Below are 12,492 nucleotides of genomic sequence, written 5' to 3'. Positions count from 1 at the left end.
TCACTTGGATAATGAGGCGGTACAGTCAGCGTCGAATAGTTCGTGACACCCAAAGTAGCCAAAAAGTTCGCAACACGTCTTTATTACAAATGGAATCAGGTTGTGTTGTCAACTTTTTGGCCACATTGAATGTCACGAATTATTCCACGCTGACTGTACCTCTCACGGTAAATTCCCAAGGAAAGTGCCTACATAACCGCCACCATAATTTAATAAACTTTAGAAAGTGTCAATATAACTAACCACATAATCCTAAGTTAATAGAAAACACGAAATTTATGTAGCTATGATTTGAAGCGTGGTAAATGTGTTAAAAGCTCTGAAAAACATTAACGTTTTTTCTTTGGCACTGGTGGGTTATTTTTTTTTTGTCTTGTTGCAACTACATTGCCTAATCTGTGTTTAACTACATAAAATTACCAAAATCCAGTCAAATGAAGTAGCGTGAAGGAAGAATAAATTACAACTTCGATCGATCCTCAGCAAGTTTTGAATTCTTGAAATTGGTCGTTAAGCTAGTACAGAATAACCTAGATCTTGAAGCTACTGGATCGAAAATAATGATTAAAAATGTCGTGAAAAATTGCTTAATTGGCATAGATTTTAGTTTTCCAATAACTCGCTAGTTTAATGATCCGACATGGAACATTAGTATTATCTTTATCTTAATTATTTTTTTTTGCAAATAATGATTTGAAGTTGAACAGCTAGTGCATACTCAGAGCCATCTTTATTTTATATCTTTTTAAAAGTGTGTGTGCGTTGCCAAATCCCGTTATAGTAATAATTTAATTTAATCATTGTACTTGCAAGTTATTCGTTAATTTGCCTTATCACCTCCGCACAAACCACTAAGGGCACTAACCTTAGGGAGATGCAACCGGTTTGAACAAGCAGTCTAGCTGTTACGTGAGCAATAGGTGGTACTATTCCACTCTCGATTCCTGTCGCTTTCTAAGGAAGTCAGGCAGTTCCGCTGCCCAGTGGAACTATCTAGAAGTATGAGTACTTTGTAGGTTGTACGGTTAGCAAAAGAGACTCCTAAACTACTGGACCGATTAGAAAAATAATTTCACCATTATGGTCAGCACACAGAGGCGGGAAAGTAGAAAAACATTTTTTTATTAAGACAAATACCATGATTAATATTTTTGGAATCGATGCCGGTAAATTTTGTACTACGTTTCTTAAGCTTAGGCACTAGAAGGGCTGGCACCGACTCCAAAAATATCAATCATGGTATTTTTCCAAAAAATGTTTTTGTAATTTTTAGTGAACTTTTTTTTAATTTTTTTTTATTAAAATTATACAATTTTACATTGTTTCTGATAAACAGGCGTACAAAATTCGCCAGGTGATCTAGTCGGGAATAAAACTATGGGAAGAAATTGAAATGATCAATGGCACTAACTAAAATGTCTTTGTTCCAGGTGGCTGTTGTGGGTCCACACAGAAGCGGACCATCGTCGGCGGGTGGGCATGGGCCTGGTGGCTCGTGACTGACGTCCAGAGGATTTCCCTCGAGGTTTGTATTCTTTTCTTATTTTAATGTTAATGTTTGACATGATTGTTTTTTTAATCCACAACAAGGAATTTCTTGACCTGCGTCTCACTTGATGGAAAGTTGATTAGGCCGAAGGTGGAAGCGAGCTTCACCCGGACCTAATCTAAGACTATTTACATGATTCTAAGACCGATCGCATTAAAAAGTTAAACCATAATATCTGTGTAGTGCTGCATTTTAAAAGCAAGGGGGATCCTTTTCAACTTGACAAATCAGTAAGATCCAAAATGTGTATAAAGCTGTGATAATGCATTGCATATAAATAAGGCAATAAGGCTGCGTTTCCACCGAGGATGTCTAGCTGTGCTGTGAAAATGTGTGGAGGTTTCCACTAAAGCTTTGCGGGAAAATGTGTCGTACGAGGATATGTAGCGGAGCTGTGAAAATTTGTGTCTGGCGCGAGGATGCGTTGCCACTTCCAACATAGTACAGTATGCGCAAACCTCGCAACACATTCCTCGCACACATCCCTCGCTTGTTTTAAAATCTAACTCCACTGAGCCGTTTCCACCAGAGCTGTGCTAACCGAGGCGTAAGTGAATCGTTTCTATTGGTTCTTTACAAACACATCCCTCGCTACGCATCCTCGCACATCACTAGTGGAAACGCAGCCTAAGACAGGTGGAGGACAAATAGTTGAAGTGGAAATGGACAATGCTCTTTTAAATAACACTATCATCTTCTCAGGTTATGACCCTTAACCCGATGTGCGAGATGGTGGAGACAGCACAAGGCGTGCCGCTCACGGTGACTGGAGTCGCGCAGTGCAAGATCATGAATGAAGACGAGCTCCTCACCACCGCCTGCGAGCAGTTCCTTGGCAAAAACGTGAAGGAGATCAAGATGACCATCCTGCAAACGCTGGAGGGGCATTTGCGAGCTATTCTGGGTAAGTTGTACTTACATATTTATAACCTGATGTTTTAGCTTTCTTTAATAAACAGAAGTGGTTTAGTATAAAATCGAGCTTGTTAGTCATCTGGCAAATCTTGAAGGAGATCAAGATGACCATCCTGCAGACGCTGGAGGGGCATTTGCGAGCTATCCTGGGTAAGTTTTAGAATTATTTTGGTAATAATAGCATACTTGATCCTTCTTTACTATGACGAAAGTGGTATAAGCACAGAATAATAATAAGTTCTTTAAGATCATGATAGCCTTATCGTTAATCATCTTGTAGCCGCCAGCGACCACAAAAAAAAATCGTCTTCGAATAGAACACAAGAACTAGGAAAGGACGTAAAGGAAATAGATGAAGAAAAAATGCACTTAAAAGCGTATTCGATCGTGATTGGTAAGGACATTTAGGACTTTTTCAGCCCTGAAAAATGGAATGAAGCATCACTTAGTTGATTTCATTTTTGAAAACTTACAGGAAACATTTTGATTCTTCTAAATCGCCACTACATCATTGACAAAATAACGAACAATATCTCTACGTGAATTTACTCCATACATTAAAGAAATAATAAGGGTAATTCCTTAGATTAATAAAACCTTGATAGATAGTCAGTGCATGAAAAGTGAGGCAGTTTTTAGGGAGCCGGCACGGCTTACTCGTAAACGTCACATGAACTGTCAAAGTGAAAAATTGGTAAACACGTCCGACGAATTTTAATTAATTAAAACGGTTTTTGCTGTGAAAGGGTGTCTTAAATACATCAGAAAAACGAAAGAAAGTGACCAGTGTTACATTTCATAAGTAAGTACTACAATTCGACGCGTATTTTGCTTGAATTTGGCTTTCAAAAATTAAATACGGGAATGATACCAGTAACAAGAAAATTTATTTCCCAATTGTTCGCCGTACAAATACACTTCCTTTTTTATGAAATCGAGACTTTTAAGTCGATTTATCTTATTGTTATTAGGTAGGTACTTTGAATTCAATAAATAAGTAAGTACATGATGCGTTTTGTTTTTGTTAATTATAAAGTAATTAAAAACGTATTAAAAATTTCCCTATTTTCGGGAAAATCGCCTTCACTGTCTACACTCCCCAGCAAAATTGACACTAATGACATAAGATTTTTGCCTCACTCTTGACGAAGCGTTTGTATGAAGACTATCCATCTAGGTTTTATTAATCTAAGGGTAATTCTAATAAACAGTCAGCATAGCTAATCCTTACAATTCGTTCTGTAACGCCATCTGTGTGCCTACCATGAGTTTACGTTGGGTGTGCTCGCTAGCGACTGCGTAAAAAAATGACATTTAAATGTATGACATATTGTGCAGCGCCCCTAGCGGCTACTTTTAAGAAATAAAATCTTCATAGAATTTTTTGGCGTATTCGCTAGCGAGCTCACCTAACGTAAACTCATGGTAGGCACACTGGTTTGTTTTGCAAAGTTTACGTTCAGTAAGAAGACCTGCTTTTAGTTAAGTTAGGCATTAGGGTACATGTTAATATCACGCTGTTCCGATAGATGGCACTGTTGCACTGACACATCGATCGAGATCTGAAAAGTTAAAACCACATAATATACTATCCGGGATAAGCATGAATGTTTTGAATAAACTTTCTCCCATAAACTATCTGTAGTTGTTTCAGTTTCATGCAACCTTGTTTGCTAATTTTCTTTATCAAAAGCGAAATCCTTGTTTTAAGCTTATCGTTAATTACTTGGTAATTTGTTCAAGGTGTAGGTCAACAGTTAATTATGTACCTGTATCTATCAGTGCTGTAATGTTCTGTAATAAACCTTTTGTTACCTATTTTCCGCTCAATTTGATCTCTTTTTACGGTCTTTATAGATTTTTTTCTACTATTACATTGCGATACAAATCTTTCAGGGGGTGCCCATATCGGCTGAACATTTTTGATAGTTAAGTAAAATTTAACAGGTGCGATGGCGATCAAATACCTGCCTTGTTATGTATAAAAAAAGTATCACAGTTATCATAAATGAAGTTCGTTTGTAATAAGTAGAGCTATAGATGTTTTCTTACAGCACCATCTTAAAATACACCCATAAATTGGATAGAGATGCTGTGTTAAGAATACGTCAGTCACCTTAACCCTAAACTGATAGCATCAGAATAGAATAAACTCTTCCTTCATATAACTACGTATCCGGAAGTCCGGAAGTAAATTTGGGCTTGTCATCTCGAAGGCCAATGTTTATCAGTCGACACACGACGCCAAACTGTCGGAGGCAGGAAGTCAGCGTGATGATACGGGTTGACACGGGTTCTGACATGAATGCAACGTAACCCAATTACCAAGTTTTGTAAGGATTTGGTTTTAGAGAGTTGGAGACGTGATCGTTTTGTGCAAAAATCTGCTCAATATGTAGATAATGTTACGAAAATAGATAGCAATACGGATGCGGGATTGCCACGTATGCGTGAAACACCCGCAAGTGTCCCCTTCATATAAGTATTTGCACGGAGACCTACCGATTGAGACATGCCTGTAGTCCTGTAAGGTTTTCAGTCATCTTAGAAACGAAAAAGGCGACTAGGTGTCAATGTCGGATTGTCGATTCGAGGATCAATAGTCGGAACCCCGTCGTTCGCTGGACTATTGTGGTGAAGAACCCACTCTTAAAACACAAGCATAGCTTAGCTCGAAGGGTTAATGAGATTATTAGTAATTTTCATTTATATTCTAGGTAGTTTTTTGCGCGTACAGTTTAAAGGAGTTCATGTCTCCAAATTACGCTAGACTAAGAATTTATTAATTCGATTTGAATGTAGTAATTATATTATTAATATTATTATTGGTGATATTAATAAATTCTCAAAGTTCAATAAACTGACTTAAACCCAACTTTTCCGGCTGAACCATGATGTAGGTCATATGGAGATAGGAATAAGGTCGTTAATCATCGAACAAACCGGTTTGCGGTTAAACTTGACCTCGGTCGTGCGCGTGCGTCCTTGGTCCGATAAGGGAATTCATTAATAACTTTCGTTTTGAATACAGTCGACAGCATAACAGACGAGTTTTTATAGCAAAATAGCACTTATTACGACTAAATAAAATACTATTATGTACTATAACCGTCTGTAGATAATTCGAGTGGACTGACCGGGACAGTTAAGCCTTTATGGAAGGCATACAATAGGCCTAAAGGGAATTGACACCTACTTTCACTCACGCATTATCTGTCAAAATTGTTGTAATCAGAAAATTAATGAAGATAATAAACATGACTGTGACCTTACCATAAAATAATGCTCGTGCTCATCAAAACATTGCTCTTGCTCCCAACGGGATTCGAACCCGCGACCGTAGACACGACACTGCACCACTCTTGAAACTTACTCGTACTCGTACATAAATTTTTTAGTACTACTACTACTACTATGAGTAGTAGTCCTGAGGGATCGGTAGTTATGGAAATCCTTGGGGAAGGCCTTTGTCAGGCAGTGGACGTCATTTGGCTGAAACGATGCGAGTAGAACGAGCTACTTATAGATACAGATCTCTCTCTTGCTCTACATGAGAAATAAAGGTTCCCCAAATATCCATCTCTTATGTTAATCTTTCAAGATTTTTGGGATAAGATACATTACATTTACATCCAACTTCAAGGAATAACATTCATTACAATCTGTCTGTAATACATTAAATTGCTTTAACAATTTATAAAACCGACTGACAACTCTTTTTTTGTATTTTTTATTCAGGAACATAAACCACAAACTTAATTGAGCAATAGTAGTTACCTTTCACAACCTTTTATTGAGTAAGGCCCAGAACAGACGGTGAAAAGCAACTGCAACGAAACTGCAACTGCTAGTTACTTTTGAGTTGCATCTAAGTTTCTGCCATAGCGTCCATCGAGAGACCACACATGACGCGACCAGTTTGAAGCTTTCAGTTTCAGTTTCATTCATCAGAATCATCAGAAAGTTGCAGTTTCGTTGCAGTTGCGTTTCACCGTCTGTTCTGGGCCTAAGTTGAATGATATTCTAATTCTATTGTAGTCTAACTAACAGTTAAGAAAGGAGGCTGTGTTATCTTAACTACCCGAAGGTTTTTCATGATTTCCTGCAGTTGCTATAGAGTTCCGTTACACGCCCTCTATGAGTGGACATAGTACATAGTATGTAGAGGTACAATCAGAAAGGAATAAATATTTCGATTTGTAAGCCCGGTTGTTTAACGCGAAATTTTATTAGATGTCTGAATCACAGTAATCTATCTATATAAATAAAAATGAATTGCTGTTCGTTAGTCTGATTAAAACTCGAGAACGGCTGGGCCGATTGAGCTGATTTTGGTTTTAAAATGATTGTGGTTTTGTTATATTGTTATATAATATTGTTTATGGAATAAATGACTATGACTATGACTATGACTATGACTATGGTAGTCCAGGGTAGGTCTAAACGGTCAAAATTTGCTTATTTACTGCCTTTAAGGCAGAACAGAGTTCGCCGGGTCAGCTAGTAAAAAATAAAAGTTAGTCATTCAATTAACTTTCCGATCTAACTACTTGGCCGCGTGAGCTCTTTTCTCAACAACTGAAACCTAACTCTGTTACATTCATGTATAGGCAAATGCATATTTCTATTTAGCTGTTCTCTCATTATCTGAGATGAAAACAGTCGATTAAATGATGTCGTGCCCTGAGTGCCCGAGCAACTGCTTGCAGGAGGGTTTAACCCTTTCCTGGACAGTGAACTGCCATAGCCGTCATAAGAATCAAACTTCTATTGTGTCTGGGTTACTGTCCAGGAAAGTGTTGAATGCTGCTGACAACGCCACTCTTGTGCGGAGCGGAGTTTTGGACTGTATAGGTTTGTTGTCGACACGATAAAAGAAGAACATCTGAGACTCCAGCTACTCTCTACAGACAAATGAACATTTCTGCGCTTGACTGTCAACTTGAAACAAAGACCTTCGTAGTACAGACATTTCTGTTCACAATACTTCCTGACGGAAATACGTCGCCTTTCAAACGGCAGATAATAAGTACTTTGTTACGTAAGAACTCTGTATTAGGAGTAGGAAGACATATTAAATTGCGCCTTACACGAAGGGTTTCACGATCCAATTTGAATACATTTTAGTCCGAACAGGATCACTTTTGCAAGAATTCCAAAATACCTACCCCCTTACCGCGAGCACACCTAATGTAAAAACTCATGGTAACCACACCGGGTAAGAATCGACTCTACTGAGAAGAATTGACGAAAGAAACTCAGTCAATTTTGGTATCGTCTTACAAAGTTAAATAAGAAAGCCTAATAAGAATAAATATCCCAATTTTTTAAGACTTTAAAGTAGGGTCGAAGAAAGACAAAAGAGCCCAATGGACAGAAGTGCTTCATACATGGCCCCTACACGATAAGATAAGGAAGCATGCATTCTTCCCAAGAGCCTTAAACAAGCTTATTATCCCTGGAGGATATTCACTGAAATAGGCGAAAAAATAAACGGCAACTGTTTGACCCTTCTGATATCCCGGCGCTTTCAGATTTTATTGTATAAAATATAGAATTTATTGTACAAACAACTTTATTTTCGAGACCTGTGACGAGACCTCTACACAAGACGTGAAACTGAAAACACATCGCAAAGATAAGTCTACCGTGAAAAAATGAAAAACAAATGCAAATAATGTTTTAATAAGAAACTAATAAACCCCAAACCACTAAGCTTGCTTGTTTCACGAGAGTAGACTCACCACAGTAGAGTCGAGCGGCGGGATTTAAACCACGATTTCTTGAATCTCGAGTCGGCCAACCTAAACTGTTCGACTATTGTCGCTAATGTGTCACTAAATGATTGATTAAGGTGTCAAAACAAAAAATAGCTGTTCCATTTTTCCATAACAATTTCGTTTACCAATTTCGACGCGCGTGTGTCACACCTGCGCCCCACGCCTAAATGCCCCAATCAACATGGATGGACAGAAATAATAATAATGATTCATGTATCAGCAAATTCATTTCGCTTCAAATTGCTTTGCAGGTGCTTCACACTTATGAGGGGATTTTTTATGGATTGAAATGGGTGAAAAAGGATTGGCAGGTCGTTATTTAGGTTTATTTTATCACCCATTAGAATTTATCCTCTCTGCACGTGTAGATTTTGTTTTGACACAAATATAGGTACGAGTAACAGCTGGAAAATTATTAAATTATTAATAACTTAAAATGTTTGTTTGCCTATTTATGCGAATACTAGAACCGTATTCGCATAAATAGGCAAATAAACATTTTAAGTACCGTGCTGTTGGGTCTAGAAAGTGAAGTGTAAAATAATGACAATATTATTAAAATAATATTAGAACTAATGATAACCAGTCACACGATAAAGAAATATTTCAATTAAATTAATACCACGGAAAATATTTACACAAAACGTCATTTCAGCAAACAGGTATATTGAACCTTTAGGTAATTGCTTTGCACATAATTTGAGTTTCATATTTAATGATCGAAAGCCATGACTGAATCGTAAAAAAGCCGTGATATGCATATTATGCTAAGCTCTTTATTAAATAACACTGTGGAACAATACACCGCTTCTGATTAATTTGAAACCGATAAATGTTTGTGACAAATCTGACCTTTCGGCGAGTACAAAGCCCCCTTTTTGTATTTGTACCTGTTTATTGTTATGGTACGCCTGTTTGAAAGCACGTCCCATTTCATGCGCCCTTTAGGGCCGCCATAACTAAAATCACCGTAACTGGAAGAAGGCTTTTTTGACACCTTTTAAAGCCTTTCAGTGAAAGCGGAAACGTTGATAAAGTACTGATGATCATTATGAGTGCCAAGTGTAATCAAGTCTTATGCTAATATTTTCAAACCTTCTTGGTCCCTTCAACGTTTTCGAACTAAGAAAAGTCCGAGGAAACCCAAGTGACAGCCCTAACCTTAACTGGGAAGGTATTTATGTCGTCACTTGTAGACTTCGTGTTTTAGATGAAGGCCCTGATAATCGTGACGCGTCGTGATGACGCATGTCAAGCGCCCTCGTACCCAAATTGTGTACTATTGAGGGTCTACTCTGGAAACCATTCGATAACGCTCTAACTCTCTCACACAAGTGAGCATGCTAAGACGAACAAGAGAGACGAATAGAACGGAATATGTAGAGATAATATTGTGTTGGCCTTTTGGGGTCTCTTAAGATTTCTTAATAGGTACTATAACGCTTTCGTTACGTCGATGTTTCTAGAAAGCAAAAATGTTGGTGCATGTCAAAGAAATGGGAACGACACGTGCTGTGGAGTATTGCTATCGTTTATGGCTTGTTATTTCATGTTTTGTTAATGTAAATCCGTGTTACGTATAACTTACTTCCGAGAAAATTAATTGAATGGATGAAATGTATATCTTTCGATTGCACCTCGAAGTACGAGTACTATTGACGACCTGAAAGGTTTTATTATATCTTGCTATGTCTATTATTTAATCGGTTCATCTTAAACTAAGTAGTATTTAATCAGTTCCAGATTATTAATTTCATAATAACTCTACATCTAGCAGCTGGAAAATGCCAGTTCAAACACTGAACATTGCTCTGATCGTACAAAAATTCTGCCATACAAAAGTTAATTAATTACCTAATTAAGTAGTACAAGAAGATGCCAGATTTCATCTTGATATGCCGCCATTCGCAAACCTAAAGAAAGCAAAATCTATTCTATCTAAAACTGGTTTTTAGGTAAAGGCCCTATACAAACCGCACCGTCAGCTGTGATGCCAATGTGGGTTCCAAGTTGGCGTGAGTGAGTCACTGCCGGCGGGGTAGCCCGGTGAATGTTATGTTACTCTTTTTTTAACGCACTCTGTGTACGGTCAACAGAAAAATGTGTTTCCTGACCGTACATTTTTGTGCGTTGTAGTTAGTTGTTTATTTAAAACTGATAATTATGCACATTAAACACAGTAAGGCGAACTTATTGCATTTTGGTATTCTCCTCCAGTTAACCTTAGCAATAAACTGAGAATAGAGTAGACACCAAAAAAAGAAAACATTTCAATATTGTTTTATTTTAATCTAGTTTTACTTTTAACAGATAATAATTATTTCTGTAAATCCGTGGACGCCACGAAACTTGCTTGACTCTCTGTTTATAAAATCTTGTATGACTGTGTCGTTCCGGTTTTGAATATGTTTTATCGTTTTAGTAAAATGATTATGCAATCAACCTCCTATTATGACTTTCCACAGTTCTTTTAATATTAAACAGCTTTAATTATTCGATAACAAGTGCAGGTGACACCCAATAAACTCTCGCGAAAAATGTAAATTCGCAAAATTTCGCCATAATTACGCAGCCTTTTTTTCTGTCGGTACTATCACTGGGTGCAACGTGCTTCAAGTCACGTAGGCACTACCACTGTGGGCCACATCGGGACACGTGGCAAAAACCATAATCATTGTTATAAACCATGTCGCCAAGCGGACATCCTCACTACCTGCCTACGTAAACTAAAAATATAAGTAGTGCATGCTCAACAATGTTTTTTTGTTCAGTCTGTACCACTGTGCAGTGCACTTAGCACTTTTTGAATGTTCAATAGCGAATAAATATTATGTTCTATTATTTATGTAGGAAGTAATAAGTAATGCATCACGATCTTATTGATATTTTTTTTCACTTTAAAACAGGATTAAAAATTCTACAAAAAACGTTTAATCATCAGAGTTTTGAGAATGTTAAATAAAATTAGCTACAAAATCGATGAAAAAACTAGTTCCTCGACAACGATTACTATAAATTGATTTTATTAACGTTATTTAGTCTAAAAATAAATTTTGACGACAAACTCGATTTTCCAGCCTTATTTAAATCTGCAAGTATACGCGTAAGTATAGCGTGTTTTAAGAACTATGACCAAAGAAATCATGAAAACCTTCTAGGATCACTTTTTTCGTTGTTTCTGTGACTTTCTTTCTGTCAGTGTACTGTAAAAAGCACATCAGACTGTTGTTGCCAAAATATTTGGTTTTATGTACCGTCGTCTGTACGCCCAGACCATTTTTTCCCAGGAACTAAAGTGCAAAACTTGCTCTACACTGGTTATTCAATTAGGCTTATAGCTACTTATTTTCCTATCAAAATCGATCGATTACAATCTCAAATAACCGGGGAAGCGTTCTCGATACACCTGAGCAAACCAATCATAATATTATGGAGGTGTTTCAGCTGGAACCCAAACAACTTTGCTTTCATTGGAATTAGGTCAAGACGCTGTCCTTATGATGTCAAGAGCTGTTGCGTCACGCAATGGCCGAATTTTCCAAGGCACGATTAGAAACTTTTCCGTTCAATACCGATTTAAATGGTAATATTTGTGACTAATTCCGTCGCCATTTGGTTCCAGCCGAGTAGAATCAGATATTTTTCCCGTGGATGTTGTAGAAGGCGACTAAGAGACATTTCTAAACGATCTGACCAGCATGCAGCATGGGAAGTGTAAACCAAATCCTCCTCTTGCTCCAGTAAAAAAAGACCGCGCTCAGTGCTGCAGTTGATATTAAATAAAGTAACGATGATGATGGATTTCCATGGGGGAGGCCTTTGTCCGATGATGATGACTTTGATGAATATGACTAAATCCATCCCAATTTTTGGCAATCTCAATCGTATAAGATCGTTTTAAACGGCTGTACTTTTTTTTCAGATTCAAACTTTTTAGTTTTTTCCAAAGAGTTCTGTATTTTACACCACTGTGTAGAGCTTTGTCTCAACACCGCAGCTTCTTTGCTTATTATTTCTTATTATCCCCACCTGTTCAAACGAAAGCAATTTTTTGCACCGTGAGAACTTCAAAGCAACCTCAGTAAATATGAAATAGTTCTTCATACTTTAACCATTATAACGTGGGTAAAAAAAGCACACAAAATTCAAACTACGGACCTGGGGATAGGTTTTGTTTGCCTACCACAGGCACATATACTTACATAGGTAGGTACACAACCAACTTATTATATTTACTGAATCTAGCGG

General features: G+C 37.4%; 1 protein-coding gene across 5 annotated transcripts in view; it reads left to right on the top strand.

Annotated features, from left to right (window-relative positions):
• Flo2 (flotillin-2) overlaps window positions 1–12,492 on the top strand; it is a 267,627-nt gene that overhangs the window by 222,561 nt on the left and 32,574 nt on the right. For 4 of the 5 annotated variants that reach the window (XR_003656637.1, XM_028317130.1, XM_028317129.1 and 1 more), the window contains exons 2-3: window positions 1,431–1,525; window positions 2,252–2,453. Coding sequence is in view for 4 of the 5 variants with exons in the window: in XM_028317130.1 (XP_028172931.1) it covers window positions 1,431–1,525; window positions 2,252–2,453 (297 nt within the window). In the remaining variant the exon portion in view is untranslated. Of the gene's footprint in view, window positions 1–1,430; window positions 1,526–2,251; window positions 2,454–2,550; window positions 2,615–12,492 lie in introns of those variants that run through there. The other variant, XM_028317132.1, reaches the window with a different exon arrangement.

The sequence above is a fragment of the Ostrinia furnacalis genome, unplaced genomic scaffold (assembly GCF_004193835.3).
Source record: "Ostrinia furnacalis isolate ACB-3 unplaced genomic scaffold, ASM419383v2 OfSCF6054, whole genome shotgun sequence".
In the NCBI taxonomy this organism is placed as follows: Eukaryota; Metazoa; Arthropoda; class Insecta; order Lepidoptera; family Crambidae; genus Ostrinia; species Ostrinia furnacalis.
The sequence above is the reverse complement of the archived record's forward strand: the minus strand, read 5'-3'. Positions and strand labels throughout refer to the sequence as shown.